The 26887-nt window shown below is 43.2% G+C and overlaps 1 protein-coding gene across 3 annotated transcripts in view; it reads right to left on the reverse strand.

Moving 5' to 3' along the window:
- The window catches only part of TPD52 (tumor protein D52), a 127541-nt gene that overhangs the window by 97768 nt on the left and 2886 nt on the right, over positions 1-26887 (reverse strand). The window contains exons 1-2 of one of the 3 annotated variants that reach the window (XM_069004993.1): positions 5976-6262; positions 865-980 (exon numbers count right to left, since the gene is read on the reverse strand). In XM_069004993.1, the coding sequence (XP_068861094.1) occupies positions 865-980; positions 5976-6147 (288 nt within the window). In that variant the 5' untranslated portion in view covers positions 6148-6262. Of the gene's footprint in view, positions 1-864; positions 981-5975; positions 6273-26887 lie in introns of those variants that run through there. The other 2 variants (XM_069004991.1, XM_069004992.1) reach the window with 2 other exon arrangements.

A 26887-nucleotide genomic window follows, 5' to 3' on the forward strand; every position in this document is an offset into this window, starting at 1 on the left:
TCCTCATCCAGGCAAGATCACCCTAGTTTAGAGTATCAGGCTGCCCACTCATTTAAGCTCCTTACAGCTCCTCACTGTACTCCTTACAGTATCTTCAGTGCACCTTTGTTTTGGATATCTGTCCAAAGTCCAGCGTGACATATCCTAGCAGGACCAGCCTACCCTCACTATCTTTGGCATGAAATGATACTCAGGACTTCCAAATACAAGAATGTATTACATGTGCTTACTTCACAGCTAACCTTTGTTCGCCAACCTTAGGCTTAAGTTAGTGTCTTTCATAATGGTCCTAAAGTCCCACAGAGCTACTAAAGAAAAAAGACTGGCTGCTTAACAAAGCTTGACTCTGGCATGTATCAGGCTTGAATATTTGCACGTCTGTCCTTCAAAGAATGCTACTTTTTCTCACTCTTAAAAATATTCTGTTATGGACAAGAATAGTAACATGGTTAGACACTAGCAATACAGTGCCTACACAGATACTACTACAAAGCATTCTTCATGAAAGAAACAGCTTTAGCTACTCCACACCAGTTGAGACAAAACTTGGGTTTTGGCTTCCAACCACGTTTTCTTTGACTGCTTATTTACCCCTTTCTCACTCGAGAAAAAAATAAAAAGGGTAGGTATTTATGTATCTTGGTTTAAGATCTGTACATTCAGCACTCCCAGCTGAATTTCCCATCACTAGAACTGGCTGTTCTTTTCTCCTTGACACCCTTCCTTTCTGTGCAATACACAGAAGTGCCAGCTTTAGACACTCACAGAATAACTATGCAAAGCATTAACTGTATGTTCAAAGATAACATTATCCCAGATTTTCATTATCAAAACAAGTTTAAGAGCTATTTGCAAAAGAATTACCTTGGCAAGCTCTTTTCTTAGCTCATCCTGTTCTTCTTCTGAGAGTGTTTCTGCCATACCGACTGTAGCAGCAGCATCCTCTCCAACCTCAGGTATAGAGTCACTCCTCAGCAGCCCTTGAGATGAATAAAACTTATTCAGATTATCATGTCTGCCAAGCAGCAGCTAACATTAGCACACAGCTCTTTTGTGCCAGTGCACAAAAAAAACTTGTGAGAGAACACCAAAGTCATGCAACTACAGGAAGGAAACCAAAGACATTTTATATTTCATTCTATCAAGCTGTATTAAAACTCAATATAATGACAACTGCTGCACTAATAGGAGACTGGAAACCTGTTAAGAACAACACATCCCACTCCTCTGTGAGAGAAACCAAGGCACAGAATGCTATGTCCCGACCAGTGTTTCCTATACAGCCCTGCCCAGGAGTCTGTGCACACTCTGATATCTCATCCATCTGGCACAGAAACTCCAGAAGCGCTGGAGATGCTCAAGGCCAATGCAGAGGCGCCCTCCTTTACTAGTCTCTGGATCAGATTTAAAAGTGTCCCTTCTGAGCACACTGGGTGCAGCCACAAGCAAGGTTAACAACAGTGGAGAAAACTACTGCACTGCAAGTATGAACTCTTCCTCTGTACACTGCTTGACCTCTCTGTCCCTAGTAACTGGGACCACTGTGGCTAGAAGGTTGCAGGTATCACGGAACTAGAAGTAAACTGCTGGTTTACATCTGGACCTTAAGACAGATGGGAAGCCCAGAGACAGAGCTCAGGAACAAAAGGCTGTTGCTTCAAAGCAGGGGACTGCTGAGAAGGGACTGATAACAATGTGCATCCACTCATACTGCTGCCTCTTCCCCTTCCAAATCCAGAAACCAAAACTCTGCTAAACTCCTATATAAAACACATATCCCTATGATCTTCCTCAACTTTTGCTTTCAGGGCTTCAGGGAAAAGAAGGAGGATGATATTATTTGTATTACTTTGATGCACTCACTCTAATGATTCATCTTTTCTTAGTCCTTACTGCTTGCAGTAAGATAATTTTAAACACCTTTTAATGCAACAAAATTTCCAGCAAAAGATTTCCCATTTTGAATCTTTGTAGCTGACACTTAAAGTTTGCCAAAATCAAGGAATTCTGTTCTAATTGCAGAGAGACCAGTTTGCAGGGAGACTGCATGCTGGAATCGTTGTGGATTCCCAGAACTAATTCTCTATGCAAGAGGTAAAATAGCTTTACAGATAATAAAAAAAGAAGTTAAATAAAAATCTTAAAATACAAGAGGAAATAAATGAAGATTGTTTGTTAATAAGGAGCGAGGAAGAGTGTGTATAAATATGTACATAAATACATCATTCATCTAAGTTGAAGACACATTAAGTAACATTTCCTATTAATCACTATAGTAATTAACCATCCAACCAATAAAATTCCATTCTCATTTCAGCAGCTTCTGCTGGCACTCCATTGGCACTATCCTTTGGTCTGGGAATCAAAAACTCATTAATCACCACTATGATTTTGCTGTGAGGTTTCATATCAAACAGCTACATCACAATCAGCTGAAAAGTCAGGGGGGAAAAAAGATTCTGTGAGTCTGTAATTAGTGGTAGGCATTCTATAAAACAGGCTCCTAGCAGCTGTCAAGCCAAAAAAAAGAAGAAACTTTGTTCTTGATCAAATTACTGAACTCAGGTAAAGCTCAGTTCTTCAAATTCTTTCCAAAACAGTATGTTATCTGCCTGTATTAGTGTCCAGAACACTTGCCTTCTAGAAGCACACTGCTACATGGACAGAACTTTTATAAATGCTGTTACCACAGAGTGCACTGAGAAGGAAGCCTACAGAAAGAAAATTAAACCTCATTCTGCATTTATTCATGAGATCTGTGCCACGTTTTCCCTGAGATTTACAGGTGTCTTCTACACAATCATAATGTAGGTCCTGTGGGTTTCCCAATACGCTATTTTCTGTCAGTTCTTTGGGCAAGAACTTCGAAGTTCTAATGCCCAAACCAAAGCACAGCACTACAGCACCTCAAACAAAGGATTATGGCTCATGTCTCACAAGCAGATAACTTTTGTTTTATACATCAACATATTTCCTTAACAGTTAAGAATGTCACACCTTTTCTGTTAAATAGCTATTTAACCTCTTAATTACATATACCTAACCCTGAAGGAAAACTAACAATGTGAACTGCATTTCTCCCTGATACCCTACAACTCCCCCTTATGTTCACCTATGACTCCTGACCTTGCTCTCATCTGCGGCCCTTCGGGGACCACTTGCTTGCCATCACAAAGCCATTTCAGAAAGTTTGCAAGTACCACACTGGCTCCAAGAGCATTAGCACAACCAGCTGAAAGTCTGTTCAATCTGATCATGAGGAGTCATCTGGATTAAATCACCAAAAATAGATCAAGCGAATCCACCAGTAGGAAAACATGCTGGATTGTCTCCTGCAGCAGTAGCTTCTGTCTGGGGAATGTACCTTCTCTTTTGAAAACTCATTTTTTAAGATTGTTCTCCTTCTCACCTACCAAATGGAATTTAAAGCACAATGCTAAGAAGCAAGGAAATGATATCTCCTCCCCTTCACATTCCTAGAGTTTTTAGGGAAACAGGAAATCACTGCTACTCAGAGTGCTCCATACCTCACCCTGCACATCTGACCATGCCTTCCTCTCCTCGCCTCCTGATTCCTTCCCATTTACTACTTTTTTGAGCTCCACATGAAGTATGCTAATGATTTCCCATCACTCTTCATTCTGGCACCTGCACTCTCTCTCCCTGTCACTGTTCATCTCCCTGTTTGCTTTGCTCCTGTTCCTCAGTTCAATACCTACAGGACACAGCGTTCATCCATGCTATGGGCAAGGCTGTGCTGGGCCGTCTGACCAAGGAGCAGTTGTCTACACAACTAGCAACCCACAGACCTCCACAATGGGGTGGCTACGACACAAATGTATCCCATAAACTAGGGCTGACAGCCAGTAGGATCCTGGCTTTGAAAAAACTTCATAAGGAGACGTGCACAGCCCACCTTAGATCTTTCTACGGGGTGTAGGGCAAGAAACCAGGAAATCAGTAGTCAGTCAACAGATGGAAATGCTTTGACTCAAACTATTACTAAGAGAGTATTTCTCATTTGTGGTCTTTTCTTGCCAACAGGACTGTTGATATTATTATTTTAAATTGTTATGTAAAATCATTATTACTTTCAACTTGTTACCTTTTGTTATCTTAGTTCTCTTGCATCATTAGAGTTGTGAAGGACTTAAAATTCAGTCATTTGGTACTCTGTTATAACCAAGTTTAACTGAACATTTCATGTCTCTTAAACAAAATAAAAAATCTGTTTGGGGGAAAAAATTGTAAAGACTTAGATAGCATTGAGAAAACTTACCTAGCTTTAAGGTCAGTTTTTAGGTCTGTATTTCTAAGATTAACATATTATCCCAGCAGTTTATTAGATCTACTTAAATGAACCAAATAAAGACACGAGCAAGTTAGTTGATTAGGACTTCATGGATCACAATCAGGAAAATCGCACTTAAGTCCCTATTATTCTGCCAGGGTAGGCAAAGCATCAGAGTAATTCAATTAACACTCAGCTTTTCTGATTTGGGGTTTGCTTTGGCCAGTTTCAATCCAAGTTCATGCTCTGTTTTGACCAGAAATTCCTACCTCCCTGGCCTGAATTCAGAGATCAGCAGCAAACAGGAGCAGCTTAAGAAAGTATTTGTCATTTCAGATGAGCAGCCTTGGGGTGGGGGCGGGTTAACCTCCACAAAGCTTTTTTTTACACCGACATGTTCTGCATGCGACACTCAGAATGAGCATTGTGGTTATCACTATACAGTTGGCAAAGCTAAAGAAAAAAGGTTCTTGTTACAGTTCAGGAGAACAATCTGTTGCTAGGTTATAAGACCACTCCAACATTTGAGTAACATACAGTACTACAGAGCATATTTATTCTTCAGTATATAAGAAAGATCAGATTTAAGTGCTTCCCATTTATCTCAGTGAAGAAGCCAAAGTGAGACATATTTCTTCAACCTGGGGGAGCAAATTCTGGGGGCTTCTTCCAAATGCTAATTAGATATTCATTCAAAGCAAATGAAAAAGAAAACAAAGCCCAGCAAAGGCTGGTGGTAATGGTGATGCATCATCACCTGACACAGAGAGATGCTTCCTCTCTCCTTTAGAAGAGCTGGGAGATGCAGTAATTGCAGAAGTGAAAGCTGACCAGTGTTTCCCAGTAGCCCCTGGCTCATCAAGTTCACAGAGAGGGTTGTTACAGTTCACACAGAGATTCCCCAAGAGACGCATGTTTCATTAAAATTTTAAGTAACAAGCCCATCAAAAAAAAAAGTTAAGACCTGTGTAACTTTGTTTTGCCATACATGAAGTTGGTCTAAGATTTCTTTATTTAAAATCACTTTGGAAAATCACATCTGGCAGCAAGGAAGGGAAAGGAATGACAGTAAAACCAGACTAAGATGTGTTGGGAGGCACAGCTATAGGTGTTCTGTACAACAGAACAGGTTACCAGCTAGAAACTCATAGGGTTAAGCACTAGACAGATGCCACTTCAGCACAGCACAGGGCAGCCCCAGTGAAGTTAGTATCTGCAGGTGGAAGGTTTGAAGCATTTTAAATGCTTGGCAGAATGGAGTAAAGGTTTTTAGAGGGCATTTTTGTTAATCAGTGAGATTTTCAGTATTATGGCAAAATCAGACTTTAGACTACCCAGAGCTCTGAAGTCCTACTAAAAATGCAATTTCTACCTCCCCCCTCAATAAATCTAATAGTCAAACTAGGCAAATTATTCCAATCTTGAAGAAGTTGCCTTTTTTGTTCCTAATTGTTTCTGCCACTTCATTTTCCCTCAAAATGCCTTTCTACTGAAGAAATAACAAATAATGTAAAGCTGGTAAATGCATAACACGAGATATTACCTACACAACACACAAGCTAATACACTCACGAAAACTAACAGAAGGCCAACTTTCATAGATTTTTAATTTGAGAAGTTTTACAGATATTAATTGCTAAACATTTCATGTAGAGATTTTAAGAAAGGAAGAGAAGGAAGTTACCAGACTTTGTCAGTGTAGGTGATCCAGGTGGAGAAAGGTTTATGCTAGGCGACAAGTAAAGATAATTTCTGTTCACTCCAACATTGAAATCAAAGGGCGATTTGTAATCCTCATATAGATCCATGCCAGACAGTTCAGAGCGCGCAGCCATCCTCCTCTTCCACCAAAGCATTCATCTTTGAATGGTGACCCAGACAGCAGGATTCAGAAACCCTCCATTTCTTCACATGACTCACTGTGCCTCCTCAGAGAATTCAGCTCTGCTACATTTGATAGAGCCGTCTAGCAAGCAATTTCTTAGTCATCTTGTAGCTGCTGCTGTTTACATGGCACCAAGTTAAGTTCCTGTAAATTTGTAACTGAGACTGGACTTAAACAGACCGTTCCTTTAACAAACATTCACAGCGCACCACTCATGGCTTCTGCAAGAGCCTTGGTCCTCTGCAGAACTGCATCAACTATTTTCAATCGTTTAAATAAAAAAAGGTCAGCTGACTGCAGCTACACCAGGATATCCTTAATCTTCTAGGACACAAAAGGATTACTAGCCGTAATCTATCCTATATACCATCTGTGTTGGACTTTTTCCTCTGATTAATTGAAAATTCTGTGTGCATAGCTACTTCTCCAGCTGCTTCCACCAGTGTAATAACCACCAGTGAGAACGCAGTCTCTGCTGCCCAGGTATCACACTGTTGTGCGAGTTCAGAATAGGAGAGAGCAGCACTCCTCTCTGAAGGCTGGGCTATAAACACCACCTAGGTTTATTGATGAACGTTCTAATGTACATTACGATTTTTGCTCATGAGGCTAAACATACCTGGGTCTGACGAGTTTTGAGGGTTTTTTTGTTTGTTTGTTTGTTTTTTTGGGGGGGGGGTATTAAATATTTACAAAGTGCACTGCCCTATGTCCTTGGTGCTTCAACCAGCATTGTTTAGAGCAGTCAGTAATGGCAGGAACCGGTAATGCATCGCCTGAAATGTATTTATGTTTTGACACATATACCATAAAGAAAGATCAACTTACATAAGCCATCTGACTTCATGCCAGGCCTTTAAGATTCAACCCTGGGAAGCAGAACTGCTTCTTACCTAAAAGACGCACTCAGCACAGCTTTGCAGCACTTCACTACTTTCTTTTTTTTTTTTTTTAATTTTTATTTCAAGATCAGCTTCTTTCACTGAAAACACAAGCTTGCTAGCAATGTAGATCACCTTTCTAGCTGAGCAACACTTCCTCCCAAACCCCACACCTTCACCTGGGATCCTCACTGCAGTCTGCACACAGAGGAGCATAATCAAATGGAAGTTAATCTTTTCCTGCACGGTAAGGACAGAGCTGATCAGACATTATTCCAGAGAAGTGAAGGAGCCTTGCAGCATACCAAAGTCAAATCTGAGCAAAGTATTCCCCGGGCATATGAGAAGAAAGCACATCCCTTCTGGAATTTTAACTTCCCATTTCCACTGCAGTCAGTCAGTGGGCACAGGAACAGACCTTACAGCTAATTAGAGAGCAGCTCCTTTAGGCTACAGACCTACATTCGCTTCTGGTGCAGAGTACCTGCAGGCTCACAACAATGGGAGTTGCTGGAGCCTGAAACACAGGCCTCTGCTATTTTCCAAACCCACTGAAAAGAAGAAAATAGAATGCCCCTTTGCATTTCTGACACATGGCTGTGACGTGTGCCAGAAATATTGCAAAGTTCACCTGGCAAAGGTCAAAGCTTTGGTCACTGATTCTAGTGAAAGCATCCAGAGGCAGCAGAGAACTGTAACTCAGCTACAGTAATAATATACTCTATTAACCAAGTCTGTTAATATGAATACCTACAGATTGTGCTTCGCAGCTTTCCCTTGTGTAACTCAGCAGTCAGGGGCTGCCTTCTGTGCAAAAGGCTCAGGCAGCAGTTGTACTAACTGGGTTAGGCAAAATGACAAGTTATCAGGTGTGGCACACAAAGAGCTGGGTGTTTTCTGCCATCACTCTCCCGACACAGAAAGAGAGAGAGAAGAGGAAGCTACACCCTAGGACTTCTTCCCAGCCATAATAATAATAATCATTCAGTTTAACACCAGCCAGTGCTATCTGGCTACAACTAGCTATTATAGCAAAAAGAATCCCTTATGAAAAATCTGTTGATTCCTGCTAACAATCAAGAATACCATTTCCTAGGCATTTCCTGGAGCAAACATTACGTTTTTGTCTTTTACAGGAAATTCCTTACATTCAGATTTACACCTTACCATCCATTTAAAAAAATCTGGTACTCTTCCTACATCTTTATAGCACAAAAGGTGGTTTCATGTCCCTAGAGACATTTGGATTGCCAGTCTCAACCACCAGCCTGGCCTGCCACCCCTACAGACAGAAGTTGTGTACGGCCCAAACTCTTCAACACATCTTCAGCGTAGTCAGAGACACATACAGGACACGTCCCACTGCTGGAATGTACACTTGGCTTACAGAGAAGGTTTGCTGAATTACAAATCTAAGCCTCCACCTGAGAGGCTGAATTCTGCTTTTGTTCTGGCTTATGCATAGCCTGAGCACAAGACCAGAAGTCACCCAGTCTAGTTTTTAGAAATATTACAGAAATATTACTGTCCTAAGGTCATTGCCAAGAGAAGGATGTCATGCAAGCGCTCCTTACTTCAAGTTACCCTCCTTGCTTAGATTAATCTCAATTATAGTGGCCATACAGATGGGTTGCTACAGCACCTCCCAAACATATCACCTAAACACATCAGCCTCCTGCTCTCTTACCTGCTAGAGTTTACAGGAGTGCTTCTCCTCACTTGTTCTCAGGTACAAATCCTACCTGGTGAGGAACAAAGCTGTTTTGCTGAACAAGCTTCTTCCTCATCACTTAGGGAAGTTTGATGGTTTTCACACTGAAGTACAAGTCAATCCATCTGTAAAGAGAAAGGACTGCAGTCCACCCTTCCAAACCTGCTGACGGACAACTTGTAGGCCATCATCCCTAACTCATCCACTTCAGGATCTAGTTTTGAGAGATCCCCTGCCAGCCATAAGAACCATTTTATCTGCTTCTTCCCCAGTAGTTCCTAAGCACATCCAGACATTCAGGGCAGAGCAAGGCAGCACTAGCCCTATACTGCCTAAGGCCAGTCTGAAGAAGATAGGTTCTGCTAGCTGTGGTGCATTTGGAGGAGGAATGAATAATCTCTCTCCAAGGGATTTTCCAAATTCAAGTGGTAGCCCAGGGAAACAAAGCAGGATGGGCATGACAAACAGCAGCGGCACAGAACAAAAAAGTAAGGTTTTGCTCTGCAGTGTGAAGCTTTTGGACCAGTTTAGCAGCTCTTGATAGTCACAGCAATCAAGACTTCTCTACACTATGAAAACAGGCTCATTATGAGGCCTTTCTAAAGGGCCCTCCCATGACCAAAATATCCTGCTGTACGGGCTTCCTCTCCACACTAATTCAGAGCACATGAAGCTGGCTGAAGGTGGAATTGAGGCTGTAGAGCCATACCCTAATAGATGGACGCTGCCTTCCCAGGGCAAGACACACACATTTCAGAGATGAAACTTAAGTTTAGGCTTCTGTTACATGGCTTAGAGTAGTTACTGTTTATCCTTGAGTATCTCTGCTCTTTTCCCTGCATTGTAAATTCAGTTTTACTGTGTACCTTGGTTGTTACTGCAGATACCAGGTGCAAGGCAGCACCTGCAAAGATATTGAAGCCTAAAGAAGGAGCTGTTCCAAAGACAAGTAGCAGCGGGGTTTTGCTTACTATGCAAGAGATTAAAACTGAAGATTTTGCTATTCCAGAACAAGTACTCATTTGCCCTTAACACCTGAAGATAACAAAGAGGTTAGTACTTAAGTCATCTATGCCATTTTAGAAGCTGGTGTCTGAGAGACTGGCACAAGGCAGATACCTTCTGTCAAGGATGCTTGAACCAATTACTGACAAGTTCAACTGAATGTCACAAAACGGCTCAGGAAGGCTTGGCAAGCCTCAGCAAAGCATTACCATCACAATTCCCACTATTAATCATGTTGTAATCTCCTCTGTTAAGGTTACAGAGTGTACTTAAAGCTTTCCCAGGTAACTACTTAGCATTAATAATCAGTACAGATTGCGCACCTCATGAATCATAAGGGAGGGAACTCCCTCCACAGCTAGAAAAGCTGTTGAATTTGAGCAAACACTTTTCACCAGATATTTGCCTGCTTAGTCTCAGGCGTGGTTCTTTCTTCAGCTAGCCCCTGCTACCCAGGTCTACAGCTTCCACCTTAACCCAAAGCTCTAGCAACAATTTAAGCAAGGCAATGTAGTATTAAAGCACTTCTACCTTGATGGCAAGGCTAAGATGTTATGATAGCCTTGCAGAGAAGCTGCTTTTCCCACATATAGGTCTAGCAGAACAATAGTTTGTTCATACATGGAAACATTAGATCCCTCTTTCCCTACAGAAGCCAAACCCTGATCAAGTACGAATGAGTATCACCTCTGGGCTTTGAAGAAACTGAGCTATGTATTCAGTAGTGTTTCATACAGTTAAACTCAGGAAAGGCTACCACTCATGCCTCAGGATTGGAGGAGTGCAGAAGCTACCCTAAGACATGATCTAAACAGTACTTCAGAAAAAGCTATCAAAATAACCAATCCACAAGATCTGCTCTGAGTTCTGCTGTTACATAGGTACCTTCACCACATTGAACATCCCATGTTTGTGTCTTGATTATACCCAGAGCTGCCAAACTTGTGCATCACAGCTCATACTTTTGGCAAGGCTGTCATGACTCCAGCACTTAAGCAAACAAAAGAAAATGGGGGAAAATGAGGGGAAGACTGTTGACAAAGAGGGGAAAGAGGTGCAAGAAGCACTTGCTCTTTGGGGGGCACAGCAAAAAAGATTCAGTCTCTTATTTCAAGGTTGCCTGTTAAGATTCAACTGCCTTCTCAGCCCATACTTGGTTTGAATTTCATCTTCTTCAGTCTGCTAAGAGGCAAGATTGACAAGAAGCCTTCCAGTAAGTGTCTGGGGCAAAGACTTCCAGCCAGGCAGTCTTCCACCACCCCCATCTTTCCCAGGTAGATCCCAATCAGGCACCAACAGTCAGGCTCCTCTCCCCACTCCAACAGAGTTTTATATGGCATAAGCCATTTTAAGAGCCATAAAGCTACTTAAGCATCTTAAGCCAATCTAGATTCTGTAACATCAACTTGATCTTCAAAATCTTGCCAGTTTACAGACAAGTAAAGCCTTTCAGCACCTGATCTGAGGCCTTAAAACTGCATTAAGAGAAAAAGATACTGTGAAGCAATAAGACAGAAGCCCGAAGACTAAACAAGCCTGAAATTTGTATATTAATTTCCACACTGTGCTCTCTCCCCTTCCTTTAACAGCAGACACTTCTTTCAGTCCCCTGAGATTTGTGCATGATATGAATGGAGCTGCACAGCTACAGCAATTCCTGAATAGCACCGCTATAGGCTTCTGCAGCCCCGTTAGCAATGGTCAGCAGAATGGTGCTGAAGGGGTTAAGTATCTGCTGTCTTCTAGCAGGGTACAACTCAACACCACAATACTAATCTCAGTACTTCAGCCTCCCCCACATGCTTTCTCTGGACAAGCTCTGCTTATACAACTACATCATTCAGTAAGGTTTTTTGTACAGAAATATCTTCTCCAGAATTTTCTTTAGCCTAAGTGTTGCCTTCACTTACTCTTATTAAAACAAATAAACAAAAAACCCAAAGAAAAAACCACCACCAACAACCACCATCTCTTAGAATGATCAGTATTCTGCCAAGACATACCTCCCTGCAACACAAACACTTTCAAATGTTACAGGTAAGGATCACAGGTTGCCAGTATTGCTCTTCTCTTAAACCAAAGTCTCAGTCCACAGTATTTCAGACAGCTGACGCATGTCTTGGCGAAAGCAGCAGTTCTCTTCTCTCAATCCAATTTTAAACTCAGACTAATTTCCTGAGCTCTTGTGAGGGAGTAGATCCACACTCCAGCATATTCTGCCACTAGACAAGCTGATACTACAGTAAAATACTTAACCCAATCACATCAGACAAAATTCTCTATATTTGCACACATTCACTACTACCTTAATAAATGTTTCAGTGCTTAGAAAATTAGGCAGAAATCCCTGATTTATGACAAAGTTGTGTGTCTCAAACAGTGCTCTAAGCAGTCACGTTTCCCAGCTCCAGCAGTAACAGGTAAAAAGCTTTCTGACCTATGGAAAGGGTCCAGGCCAAAGGACAGAGTAGCACCCCAGAGCCACTGATCAGAGTTTGCATTGACTTTGGAGAAGTCAGATCAAACCCTACAAACACAAGAGGGGCACTTCCAAGTGAGATTAACAGAGTCAAAGCACCGTCAGGTAGATTTTAGTTATTTAGTTACTTTAGATTTAGTTATTTAGATTTAGTTATTTAGATTTAGTTATTTTACTTCAGCCACTTATCCCAGTTATGCTCCCATTCTCTATAGACTCCAATCCCTCAGGCAAGAGACTGACCCTGTCAAAAATGTGAAGAAACAGTGCTGAGCTGCAGCTAGATGATAGTTGGAAAAGATTAGGAAGAAAAGACTGCAGTGCAGAAATGGTATTGTTTCAAGCAAAGTTTTAGTATGTAACCTCACAATCTAACTAAGTTTTACTTGAGTGACTCCAATTGGAGTGACTCCCTGCCTCCCTCATAAGACAAGTCTGTTTTTCTGCACTCCCAAAGCAAACCTCCCTCTTTTAACACAGAATCCCAGAGCCTCCATTTCTGAAAAGCAGCTCCAGAAAAGTCTGCCATCCCCACTCTATGGTACCAGGTCCCAACACGAAATCAACACTGAGGTTTTAAGAACAAAGCAAATTTGACTATGCATTAAGCTGAATCACATATTGTGATATCTAAAAAAGAATCATCCAAAAAAGCACCATCTGTAGTCTTAGCAGTACCTTAATAATACTGACAAAATGTTCAGTGCTTGTGGTACACAGCAGCTCCCACCATGTAATTACCAAGTTCATGCCTGCATTTGGTGTGGCACAGAAATTCCATCATTTACTATAAAGGGCAGAAGTACGGAAGCAACCAAGCAGCACACAATTTGATGCAAGCAACACGGGTTTAGGGTAAGTACTTCACAAAATCCATCCTTGAAGATATTCAAAAGCTATCTGGACATGGTCCACGGACATGGATATCAAGGACCAGTCATTTTTAATATCTTTATCAATGATACAGAGAGTGGCATCAACTGCACCTTCAGAAAGTTTGTAGATGACACAAAGCCGAGCTGTGCAGCTGACACATCAGAAGGACAGGATGCCATCCAGAAGGCCTGGGCAAATTCAAGAAGTGGGCCCATGAGAACCTCATCAAGTTCTACAGGTCCAAGTGCAAGGTGCTGCACCCAGGTCAGGGCAGTCCCAGATACAGGTACAGGCTGGGAGAGGTCCTTGAGAGCAGCCCTGCAGAGGAGGACTTGGGTGGATAAAAAGCTGGACATGAGCCACCAGTGTGTGCTTACAGCCCAGAAGGCCAAATGCAACCTGGGCTGCATTGACAGCTGAGTGGGCAGCAGGTCAAAGGAGGTGGTTCTCCACCTCTACACTGCCTTTGTGAGACACCACCTAAAGCACTGCATCCAGCTCTGGAGTTCTCAGCAAAGAAGGACATTGACCTGCTAGAGCCAGTCCAGAGAACAGCCACAAAGACAATCTCTCAATGAGACATCCTACAAAGACAGGCTGAGAAATTTGGGGTTGTTCAGCCTGAAAAAGACTCCAGGGAGGCCTCATTGCAGCCTTTCAGTACCTAAAGGGGACTTGAAAAAGAGGAAGGACAACTTTCTACACAGGTAGATAGTGACAGGACAAGGGGGAACAGTTTCAAACTAAAAGAGGAGAAATTTACATTAGACATTAGTAAGAAATTCTTTTCTCAGAGGGTGGTGAGGCACTGGAACAGGTGACCCAGAAGTGGTAGATGTCCCATCCCTGGAAGTGTTTGAGGCCAGCTTGGATGGGCTCTGAGCAACCTGATCTAGTTAGCAGGTGGCATCCCTGCCCATGTTTGGGGGGTTGGAACTGGATGAGCTCTAAGGTCCCTTCCAACTCAAACCATTCTGTCATATGGACCTGGGCAACCAGCTCCAGGTGGCCCTGCCCTAACAGGGGTTGAACCTCCAGAGGTCCTTCCCACCTCAGCCATTCTGTGATTAACACAATGGCTGTAATAAGTCACAGGCAGCTCCCCAGATTCTCCAGGGATCTTCCAGGGATCTCTCTTCTTCAGGAACACAAGGGGTCCTGGCACCCTGTCTTAGGGAAGGTCTGTGGCCTGTCCTTCATCTTGTGAAGCAGATTTGCAAATATCTACCTGCTGACAAAAAATAAAGTTCAGTTTTCTCCCACACTTTCTAAACTGAGGTATGGACAGAGACTTCACGGGAGACTTTTCACTTCCACACATCTCCCCAGTGTACAGGAGTATTATGACAGCTGACAAGCAAAGCAGAAGCCTTTGCAGCAGTAGAGACTACTTTGGTTTCTGTTAAGAGGCTACAGGAAAAAGGTACCCGACCAGTTGGGACAGATTCTGGGAGGGGGGAAAAAAGTCTCCTGTATTTTCATAAAAGGGACAGACTTACACTTTGCTCACTAAGTGAAGTAGCAAGCAACTTTTTGGGCCTGACATGTGACTCTAGACACAGAAGCAGCTCTTGGCAAGTACAAAAGCCATCTACTTCCCCTGACACCCCTTCTTCAGGAGGGAAGTGCCTCTGCAGTAGGAAGAGTTCACTCTTGTACAGAAAGAAAAACCTGAAGCAGACAAATAAGCTACCAGTGTCACTGATCTAAAGCTGCCTTTCAGCAGGAACCTGAAAGTTTCCTCCTTTTACCCTTTATCAATTGCATGAGCCCAAGAAAACCAGGCTCAAGTTAAGTCATTGAATTCCTTTCTCCAACTCCCCCATCTATTTTTCATCCATTCCAGTGCAGTTTCCTTTACTCCTCCAGCAACTCTCTCTAGAGCATGCCCTCAGGTTCCCCTAGCAAAGCTCCTCAGTCCAGAGGAACGCTGACACAAAAGCTTCCAAACACATGTCAGTTCATCTAGAGATGTCAGCTTGCCCTTCAGTAGCACTGGGAAAGTCACTTCTGCACTCAGGGCACAGTAATTTTTAGCACAACCACACAAATCTCCTCACAAATAGTCAGAGGACAGTAATCTCCAGGTGGGCTTCCACAAAGGATGCACACAACACCAAGAGGAGTGACATCTTCTAGAAGCACTGCTAATTTTACCACACACAGGTTACTGGTTGTATGGTTAAGATGCACTCTTGCTGTAGCCTGACACCTTATTCAGCTATCCATTATAAAGATCAGCTGTTTGCTTAGCAATAAAGGCAAACCACCAGTTTTTTTCCCTTCTTAGGACTTGACTAAGTAAGTTTACAATTTTGACTTCTGCTGTCAAACAAGTATAATTGCATAAAACTTAAAGTACAATTTCTCAAACACGGCCAACTGCAAGTAGCAAGCTGTATAGAAATCCTATTAACATTTTTGCTCTTGGCTTATCTGAGAGCATACTGTGAAGTATCTGTGAAACTGTAAAACTCTGCCTAGTCATCAGCAGCAGTGCACTAGTATGATAAATACACAGACATATATGCCCCAGAAATGTCTCAGGTCATAAGAACCTGCTCCTGATCCCTCTTCTTCAACCAGTCAATTTACACCTTTAAACCAATAATGGGTTTTGCTACAAACCCTTCAGAGAACCAGGCTGACCACAAGGTACCTAAAAGCTGGCAGCAGACACCAAGCCAGTTACAGCTTTTCCAAGCAGGTAAGCCCAAAATGAAGACAAGCCCTGATTATTCATCTACATTTCTCACACTGCAGCGTTTCAGTGTGCCCTCCCAAGCTTAAGAAAGTAAGACCTAACAAAGCAGTGCTAATGGCACACCACCAGATTGCTGGTATGAAGTACCTGTGCAGCAGTTCACTATTACTGGGAATCTCTCCCTTGAAAACCCAGAATAAGTTGTTTTGTTTTCCCTGCAGCATCAAACGAGATACATTACCTACTCCTTTGTAGTCCAGCACTTTACCAGTCACCCACTCAACTGTGTGGTGCTTGAAGTGTCCTGTTCCAGATGGAGTGTGGCTGCTGCTTGCCCATACTGCTAAATTCCATATCCAGCTGGGCAGCACCAATTCCTACAGTGCTTCCAAACTGATTCAGAGCAATAGCTATCACTACTTAAAGGATCTTGGACACATCCTGCCAGGGCTGCAAATTGGACAAACTCAGGACATCAGCTTGAATACTTCTGCACTGCTCTTAATCTCATTTAAGAGATAAGAGGGAGAATCCTGCAACTGTGCATGCAGCAACCAGCAGCAATTCATTAACAAACCAACTGCAATGACCAGCTTTTTTTTCCTAATGTAATGCAGAATACTATGACCACTGAAGTTGCCATTATATTAATAAGTACTCTGAGATTTTATCCGATTGATATGTCCTTGACTGACTTTTAATGCTGCTTGAGCTGAGTAAATCCTGTTAAGAGACATTTGCCCCTACTCCAAGTCACACTAGGACAGTAAATTAAATGAAACTGTTAGCCTAGAGAGATACTGCTGTCATATGAATCAACAGACAATCATAAAACACTGATCACTCCAAAAGCTGAAGGTGGCAAAGAAAAGGGTCAAGAAAGCTTGTCCAGTGATCATTCCACAAAAAGATATAAAGCTTTAAAGGACTTCCAGGTCCTAGAAAACTTGAGCATACCCGCTTCCATCAGATCAGACTTTGGACATGAGATGCCGCTTTTTGCTGCTGGGTGACATTACAGGCAACCTGTATTTCCTTTTTAACAACGTACGCAGGTTCAGATCACAAAAGTACTAATCTCTCAAGATCTCCAAGCAGTATTAATATATTTATGCACAATCTAGTTGTGTCCCAGTCCATTCTACAAAAAGGGAAGTTTTCCTAAATATCAGCATGCTTGGATAAGCATCCAGGTTCCTCATTTATATTTTGCAACAAAGTACCACTCATTTTACCGAAATATATGATAGTGAACAAAACTGGAAAGACCTATCTAATGAACACAAAGGCAGGCATTTTTCCTGAGTGTGGTGCAGATGACATGATGGAAACTACAGGGGGAAGAAAGAAGTGCAGGTTTGAAGGACCAAATTTTGAGGTATTTTGAGCTTCATCTCCAAAAGGGGGGAAGGGGAGGGGAAGGGTGTTTTTTAGTTTTATGTGGTTTTGGTAGTTTGTGGTTTTTTTATGTTGGGGCTTGTGGTTGGGTAATTTTTGGTAAAGAAAGCACGCCTCCACTGATTTTAGAGAGTAGCTGCCCCAGAACTGCACTGTTCCACAAGCTGCCTCCTCCCAGTGTTTGACCTGGAACAGAACATCAGTGCGAACTCCAAGAATAAAGCTTTACACTGCTAAGTGAAGTCTAAGTTTAGCATCACTCCCTATTGCACAAGCTAATCCACCACACAGCCTGTTTCACCACTGTAAATGTCAAGCAAAAAAATACACATATTCATAGCCATTCTGAGTACTGGTCATGCTCTAGTTTAATGGATCCGTTCTGTTTAACAGATCAGTCTGGTAAACTTTTCAAACTTTATGTTTAAGGACTGCTCTAGCTGGTACCCAGTAGGTTATTGTTACATCAGGTTTGGCACACTACCGCTCGGCCATCAGCACAAAAAACCATTCAGAATAAATCAGAGCTTCAAGAGCTATGAATAACTCAATCCACAGTTTTTCATTCTGGTAAAAACTGGATCAGGATGTTGAAGCGGTGAAAGTCGAAACACTTCCTTGCGTACTGCTAATCCTCAGTTGTCAATCCACAAGTGTGCCCTGTAGCAGGGAGCTGTGATACAGCATTATTACTAAGAAGCCATCACATCCCTCAGAAATGCTGCTGGCACCACCTTGCATGAAGGGGAAACAAGGCCTCTCCAGTAACATTACCTTGGAGCAGGAAAACTAGAGAAGTTACTTTATTTGACACTAGCTCTCTCCTTAATTTACAGTTTTCCCTCCTAAAAATATTTAAAAGTTTTCTCAGCTCCTCTCAACAACACACAAAGGTCTTGCTTTGACTTTTGTATCCCTCTTCTCGTATTCTTGCTTTCTCAAAAGATGCTTTTGAATAGGAAAATATTCTTCATTGGGGATGGGAGGGAAGTACACTTCTGGGATTCACCAAGGTGAAGTTTGCTCTTGAATTGTAAATAAGAAACAGAAGCTTATTAAAGACTTCACACATCAGTGTGCTAAACAGAATAAGAAGACTGTCCATTCACTCCAGTAAGGCTCTCCCTTTTGCCATTTATCCCAAAAACACTTCCTCACCACAGCAGGAAGTACTCAGCAGGTTGCTCTGCTGACTCCATTGACACTCAAGTTGTTTTCCTTCTTATACAATCTCAAAAAATCTGTCATGCCAAAAAATCTGCACAGTGACAGGCACAGAAGCCAATCGAAACCACTCAGCTTCAAAGCATCAACTCCAACAGGTTTGACTTGGTACCATTCAGAAATATGCAGAAACTAATTCTCCCTGCTCATCACTGCTCATGAACCATAGTATTCATGTTCATCTACAATTCACACTCAAAAATAGCAAAGCAGGGTGCCCCAAATACCCTTTAATAAGGGCGGTGTAAACTTTCCCAGTTAAAGATTTGGTCAGTATCTGTGTTTTACCATAGAATGGTTGGGGTTGGAAGGAAACTTTAAAGGTCATCTCGTTTCAGTTCCCCTGCTAGGGACATCTTCAACTAGATCAGGTTGCTCGGAGCCCTGTCCAATGCTTCCATTGGACCTTCCAAATGTCCAGTGGACCACCTAAAACCTCCAATATTTTGAGGAATCAGGCATCCATCACCTCTCTGGGCAACCTGTTCCAGTGTTTCACCACCCTCAATGTAAAAAATTTCTCTGTATCTAGTCTGAATCTACCCTCCTCCAGCTTAAAACCATTACCCCTTGTCCTATCACAACAGGCCCTGCTAAAAAGTCTGTCTCCATCTTTTTATAAGCCCACTTTAACTACTGAAAGGCTGCAATAAGATTTCCCTGAAGCCTTCTTTTCTCCAGGCCGAACAACCTCATCTCTCTCAGCCTTTCCTCATACAATAGGTGTTCCATCCCTCCAATGATTTTCATGGCTCTCCTTTGAACCTGCTTCAACAGGCCCAAGTTTTTCCTGTTCTAGGGACCACAGAACCGGACACAATACTCCAGGTGGGATCCCATGAAATCCAAGAAGAGCGGCAGAATCACCTTCCCTGACCTATTGGCCACTATTGCTTTTGATGAGGACCAGGATGTGTTACCGCTTTCTGGGCTGCAAGTGCACACTGTTGACTCATGTCCAGCTTTTCATCCGTCAGCACCAGCCTAAGTCCTTCTCTACAGGGCTGCTCTCAATCCCTTCATTCCCCCAGCCTGTACTGACACTGCAGGTTGCCTTAACCCAGAATAATTTATGGGAACAAATTACACACTTAAGAGTGTGAACAACTTGCAGCTCAGAAGTTGGTGTTTTAAGCAATGCACCAAGAGGGGTTTATTAGACGGGGTGCAGAAGGCTCACCTACCATTGCAGCTGTGCTCTGAGAGCACCAACCACCTTTCCTGTAGGATTGCTGGACTGTTAAAACCAAGTCCTCAAAACCACATTTGAACATGAACAAGTACCCCCATACATACACCATAAAAACCATGCAACTCCTGCTTCTTTACAGAAGTGCTCTGTATTGTCCAACCAACCCAATCAGTGGGCAGTTGGTGCAACCCTGCACCAACATACAATACATGCAGCCCTGCACACCTGCAGTACATGCAGCAGCTCTCTGGTACTTGTTAGGTGTCTGGTGAGCTGCTGGCTTTTTCCTCCTTTGATATTAAACATAGTTAAACAAGTTTATATTGAATGGCAGCACTGATTGCTGGAACTGAGTAATCAAGAATGCACTTGCAATTGACTGATTTCTTTGGAAAAAGTCAACTGTTGGAGACAGCGCAGTCCAAAACCGAATTCTTCCTCCTACAATATTTAGAGATTCCTCCAGAAAACCAAAAACAACTAAGTTGACTGAGTATTTAAAGATTAACCTGAAGGACAGGAAAGCAAGATTTGTTTGCATCTAAAAACCAAGACTATATTCAAAAAGAGACATTCAGCCACTGAATTTTACTTTTCCAAAGAAGTGTACTACTACCTGCTTAGTGTTCACACTAGTTCTGCTACATAAAGTGTTAATGAGATCGATATACAAAGCTCAAGTAGCAGTTGACAAAGTACAGACAGGTGTCTCTGTTGTACCTCAGCATTTACTAGAAGTGCACTAAGAAATTCAAATGTATTTTAGGGAAGGCTAGTATTTAAGACTGATTGCTATAAACAGTTATTTAAATGGTAGCAGCAACTGTTTATTCCTTCATCAGAATTTTCAGACAAGGAGATTTAGAGTGGGTGTCTAAAACACACCTTTACTGCAGTTAAGGACTGCTTTATTGGAGAAAATAACAGTAATATTTCAGAGTCTTCCCCTCCTTCCAAATTACTGCATTTAAATCATATGACAGTAGCAGTCAGCTAGAAGTGCAGTAGAGCTTTTGGCAGTTAAACTACATAAACAACTTCTGTGACACAAAGGATCCCCCCAACACATCCTAATCTGGTTTTGGGATACATCCCCCCAGCCCAAGCTTGGGGCTGAGGTCCCCACACACCCAGGACCAGGAGCTGGTATGAAAAGGTAGTGTACAGGGATCCAACTGTGGCCTGAGACCTGGAAGAAGTAGGGAGCCAGACCCACAATGTGCTCAGTCTTGCTCAACAAGAAGATCAGGGGTGAACACCTGCTTGGCAAGCAGCAGCACAACACCATTTCAGACAATGGCAAGCTGGGGTTGTGGCCTTCTCCAGACAGTTCTCTTTGGGGTCCTCTGCAGGAAGTTCTGTTCCCTGCTCCTTCAAGTGTCTCAAGAGGTGGTGACAGGCCACATGGCAATGCTCTGAACACAGCAGGTGGACCCATCCCTTTCTTGAGGGCCCATACAGACATACTTGGGATACCAGAGCTGCAGAGCACCTGAAGAGTCTGCCCAGGCAGCAGACACAAAGGCTTGTCACAACTCAGAGCACAAGGAGGTAAAACATAACTGCCACACAGGCACCAGAGCAGTCTTAAGAGAAAGACAAGAAGTCATTTCAGGTCCTTTCTTTTGCTCAAGAACAAACTCCCTGTTAAAAAACAGTTTTGGAGCACAACACTGCAAATAGCTTGTTGAGGAGATGAAACAGAGCATGAATGGTGCTTTTCAGAGCTCATAGCTCCAAGCAAAGCACACTGCAGTAAAACAGCCTGTTTTCCTTCTGCCAAGACTGTGACATCTGGCAACAGGAAAGTCAATATTTAAATCAGGCTCCATTCCTACCCCATGCCTAGGCTGGTACTACTTCTGATGCTCCTCATCCCTGAATGCACGTCAGCTGCTCAGCAAAAGCTCTTCAGGGACTGCCTGGCGTAGATTTTTTTGGTGCTATGGAAACAGCCTGCACAGCAGCGTGTGATCCGCTCACGCACACCGAGGCCTGTCTGTGTGCAGGCACAGAACTAACCTCTGCCAGCAGTCATCAAAGCACACCGAGCAGTCAGCAAGTCAAAAACAGTGATTGATCTGGGGGCTTTCTGCTCTGCCTTCAGCCTGCTTCTCAAGACTCCTCAGATGTAGGCAAAACACTTTTGAGATGTGCTGAAGGGATTTCTCTTCTGCAGAACAATAAAGACACTAGAGAGAAAGGTGCACTCTAGGTAGTGTGAGCTGTGCCCATTTCATAACCCTGACCCTTCTTTTGAGTAGGAAGTACTGGTTCCCACTTAAAGGACAGCTTCTTTAAAGATGCTTATAGGCAAGTCCTTGCACAGTTCCATTCCCGGGAACCTGTGTGAGGAAAAGCAAGGGACACATCACGACTCTGATACACTCTGCAGAGACTACAAGGTATCAGAAGATGCAACTTCAGTGAAATGGCCTTCTTCAAAGGCAGCCCGTCCTGGCAGCAGCTGCAAATGTCCAATACTGTATGTTATTCCCAGGGACTGGATTGTTGTAGAACACTGCAATGAACATCAGACAGAGATTACTTGAGTGGAAACATAAGGGGAGTTTCTTTCAAATTCTGCTATCCTGATCAAATTAACCAAGACTTTCTAATGTCATGATGTGCATGCACATTTAGGCAGAGAACAGAGAGATAAGTAGAATCACTTCTTGCTCATCTTGGGACCCCTGCTAATAATTTAATTAGAGTACTTTAGGCAAAAAGTAAACAACACAAAACAGACACAAGCAACATTCCCAATTCTACACAGCTTTGCCAGCCTAAAGAGCAGTTAAGAAACATTACTTACACAGCTTTGTTTTCAACCTTTTTGAGGTTTTTCTCATGAACCAACATCACTGCCAAGCATGGGCTCTAATCCTAGCAAAGCACAGGAGGAGCACCTGTCTGAAAACACCAACTCCAGCCCAGGTTATCTCCCTTGGCACATCTTTTCATCTCTATCCAAGGGTTAGGGGGTTCTGATGAAGTGCCACTTCCCTCTAGCTGCTAAACAAGGGAAAGCAAAACAGGAAAAATACGTCCTGTTCTGCCTCTGCTTGCCTCACCCACCACCCCCAGCAAGCTGCAGGTGCTCCCCAGCCTCTTTGTTACTCCACAATACAACACTGCCATTGCTAGTGACAGGACATAAGCTTTGAGCCGAGCTTGCAAGGCCCCAGGACTAGGGACTTGTCAGGCTTGCTGTGTCTCAACCCTTCTTGATTTGCCTGCAGCTTTGTTTAACTTGGCCTGTCTCAGAGCAGAGACACAGGATGTGAGAATACAGGCATGGTACAAGTAAGAGGGCACAGGGCTGACAATGGAGATCCCACGGCTGTAAGAAAGTCACCAGTGGAGATGTGCAGTTGGACAAAACTATCTTAGAGATAACAGAGAGCAAAGGAATAATATCTGACATATATAAAAGGCACTTTATATAATAGATTTGGATGTAACATGGAGTTTGCAAAGCAATGAAAGAAAGATCTGTAAAAACTAAACAGAACAGAAGGATTCCAGTGGATCCCACAGTGAGGAAGAAACCACCAATATCCTATTCCTCCCAGAAAAGGAGTCACAATATGACAACTTGCTCTAATACCCCTGCCACCACCAAAATGATACTAACAGCCTCAGAAGCCAGGGGAAGGATGAGTAAGACACCAAGAAAAAGGTATAGAAACTAAGTTTGTATGTTACCTTTATTATTACTAAGGCTTCATCTGCATAATAGTCTTTCTAAACTAATTCTTTAATTGGATTGTTAACGTTTCAATTACACAATGAACAGGTTTTCTTTCCATGTACTCACACAAAGTGTGCTTCCTCTTTATCTATGAAGTTTTCAAGCACAGCACACATTTGTTGTTCTGCTGGGAGGCTACCAGCAGGAGAGGGGCAGTTCAGAAGCCTGTCACTCCAAACCACATGTGGCACAGCACATTCCTATAGACCTCAGTTCTAGAGAAAAGGGAGCATTCCAGGCTTGGCCAAGGCAGCATTTGCTGGGCCACTCCACTGTCAGTTAACATCGAAGGACACTTATTGCTCTGCTCTAGCACTCTGGAATAGAGAAGTCAGCTTGCAAAACAGGAAAGCTGCCTCTTTCAGCGACAGCATTCACACCACAATAGTACTGCTGCTTTCACTCTAGATAGCATCAATCCACCCCTTTCTGCTCAGGAGCAAGTAACAGCACAATGAGCATTTTTCCACACACCAGCATTTGCTGGCAGCCAGTGCTGTGCTGCTCCCCCCGCCACACCCAGGGACAAGTGGCTGCAGACTCATGCAGCTGACTGCCACCGCTTGCACTTGCACTAGCAGAAAATCCATACAGCCATCTACACCTCTGCCAGAAATAATTTCATAGCAGGGCAAGGATACTCCAGACCAGTTAGCCTCGCTCATGGTATCATCCTGCCAAATGGCCAAAGCCAACACACACCTAACATAATCTTTCACTTCTGCTCCTTTAATCAGAGGAAAAGGAGGAAGACAAGTAAGAAGAAATGGCAGGAGTGACACCGAACCTTCAGGAGAGATCTAGATTAGAAAGGTCTGGGTAGCCGGTCTGCTACTGCAGCCCTTTTCAAAAGAGAAGACTTTCAGTAGAAAGCCTGTCCTCTAATACAAGGCTTTTGAGTGAAGGTTCCAAATCACTCTGGCTAACACACCCAAATATGAGCAATTGTGAAGACAGTCACCACATTTAACAGGAGAGAAAGCTGTCCCTCTGGAGACTTAAACTGAAGCTGACACAAAGTGACAGTGTTGGCTGAACGAGAGCATTTCAATTTAGTACTTAATCTCACTTAATGCTTGCTTTCCCTTTCAGTCACCCGTTGTTTGACATTTTTCTGCTTACTCACTGCAGGATATTCAAAGAACAAGGGTAAACACCTCCCTTCCTCCACACAGCAAATCTCAAATCAGAAGTGCCCATATTACAAAGACTCCAGTGGAGGCAACAGCAGGGTCATCATCCTCCTACCTGGAGGCGAGCATCTCATAAAAGCACAAAAACCCCACATTCACCAGGTGTCTGCTGCACAGGTCTCAGCAAACGACACTGCTGCTCTCTCCTACTAAACTAAGAAGGGAGGAGTCTGGGTTATTTCCTTTTGAAAATTGGTCAAGAAAACATTGGCTTTCAAGAAGACTCCCTGCACTGTGTCTGCTGCCATGGAAACGTCACTTTTTGAAGACATACAGCACATAACCTCCCTTACCTGCAGCAATGTCCAGCACCCTCAGGAATCAGCAATCCACAAACAGCTCACTGATTTTACACGGAAACTCTAGTCCCTCATCCTCCTGCAAAACTTCTCTGTACCAGCTGAGGGACTCCGTGCCAATAAAAACTGCCAGGACATCTTCCTGTTAAAGGAGCAAATAGTTGTGAAGAAAGAGGACAAAGCCTCCCCAGTCTTTACAACACTCAGGTCAGCCAAAGCAGCTTTTGGGATGTCCTCACCCAGCAGGGTCAGTGCATGGCAGAAAGCATCAGAAGCCCCAACACTCACTTCCTTCATCACCCAGCTCCTCCTGGGACTATACTAACAGCTGGCTCACAAAGCAGAGGTTGTTAGTCAAAGGCTGCTGTATTCAGCAGCTGTAGAAGACAAGGGGAAAAAATGTACATACAAGATAGACAGGAGCATGAATAGAGATACGAATGAGATAAAAATGAATAGCGGTAACATTCCCAAGGCAGAGTAGTGCACTATGCGGTTACTGACAGCCCCTGCAGATGGAAGGGGCTGTGCTCTGCAGCCTCCAGGCACAGCTCATAGCAGCTCAATAGCACTTGTGCCCAGGCCAGGAGAGGTGTTAACATATGGCAGCCAACTGTCAGCCATGAAAACCAGCTGTTCCCACTTTACACAAAGCACCCAGATCAAGCAGAGCAAGGCGCTTGCTCAGCCTGCACCAGCACAGTCTTACACCAAAGCCAAGGTGCAGTGCTTTATTTCAGGCCAGCAACGTCAGCCTGAGCCTCCAAGGCCTCCCATTGCTTTGAAGGGCATTTGCAGTGGGAGAAAGAGGAACCCATGGGCTGCTTCTAAGTGTGGGAAACTGGAACAAAAAGGAATTGCATCAGTTTCATGTCGGATTTTGAGACCAAGCTGTAACTGCTCGGGGCTTTTATTGGAGGATCAAAGGACATAGATCCTTAGCTAAGCTTTCCCTGCGCCAAAATGTCCGAGAGCAAACCTTACTCTGTCTGAGGGAAAGACTGTACTGACTGCTTGTGACAGTGTTCATTGTAGGGAACAGGGAAAAACATCCACGCATACCACAAGCCACAGATTCCTTCCACAGTTGGGCCACTGGGCTGGCCCCCTCCTCCATATCCTACTGAAGTGGGTGTGAGCAAGAATGAAGAGTTCAAGTTACCCTTCAATGCTCAAGCACTGCAGGAAGGCAGAACAGCTGACACTGCTCCAGCCTCCAGCTGCCCACCCAATAGTTGTGCATCAGCTGCTCCAGCATCCCTCCAACACAGCACACAGATCCCCCACATTTCCATACCTCATTCATGCACTGGCTGAGAGAGGAGGACAGCAACACCATCAAACAACTCACGTAATGCCACCCCATCAAGTCAGGACCCTCAGCCTGAGTCAGAACAAGATTTTCCTCCCCAATACAGTTTTTCATGCAAAAGAAATGAGGGCATGCTGCTGTTCAAGGGACCTACTCGTGTAAGTCTTCTGATATTTTTTCATCTTCAAGTCACCATTACAGACACTCAGCTCAGTGAAATCATTCTTCCTTTGCAGTTCCCACAACAGCTGTCCACTTGTATTTACTTACAAGTGTTTGATTTCACAATTGCACATTAAGTGAAAAAAAAAAATCATACCTACAGGACTGCAAGTACCTAGTGATAAGAAAACAAATAAAGCAGTAGGAAAAGGTGCAGCTTTGTCCAGTGGGACAATGGGGGAAATGTTATCCTGCTGCCAGCAACAAGTTCTTTCTGCACAAAAAAATAACATTAAAGTCCATTCTGTCAGCCCCAATAGTGCAAGTCAAGGCTCTAGGAAAAGAAAGGCTTACATAGCCTCTCAAGAAATCACATGTAGTGTTTTGGGACTCCTTTTAAGTACCACAAAAGCCTGAAGATTTTGAAAGACACCAGCTTACATAAGTGAAGTGTTGCTGAAGCATAAGAGGAACCCCTGAACACAACATCAGAGATGGATCATTACTATATAACTGTGCTG

Source organism: Aphelocoma coerulescens, chromosome 2 (assembly GCF_041296385.1).
Source record: "Aphelocoma coerulescens isolate FSJ_1873_10779 chromosome 2, UR_Acoe_1.0, whole genome shotgun sequence".
NCBI lineage: Eukaryota > Metazoa > Chordata > Aves > Passeriformes > Corvidae > Aphelocoma > Aphelocoma coerulescens.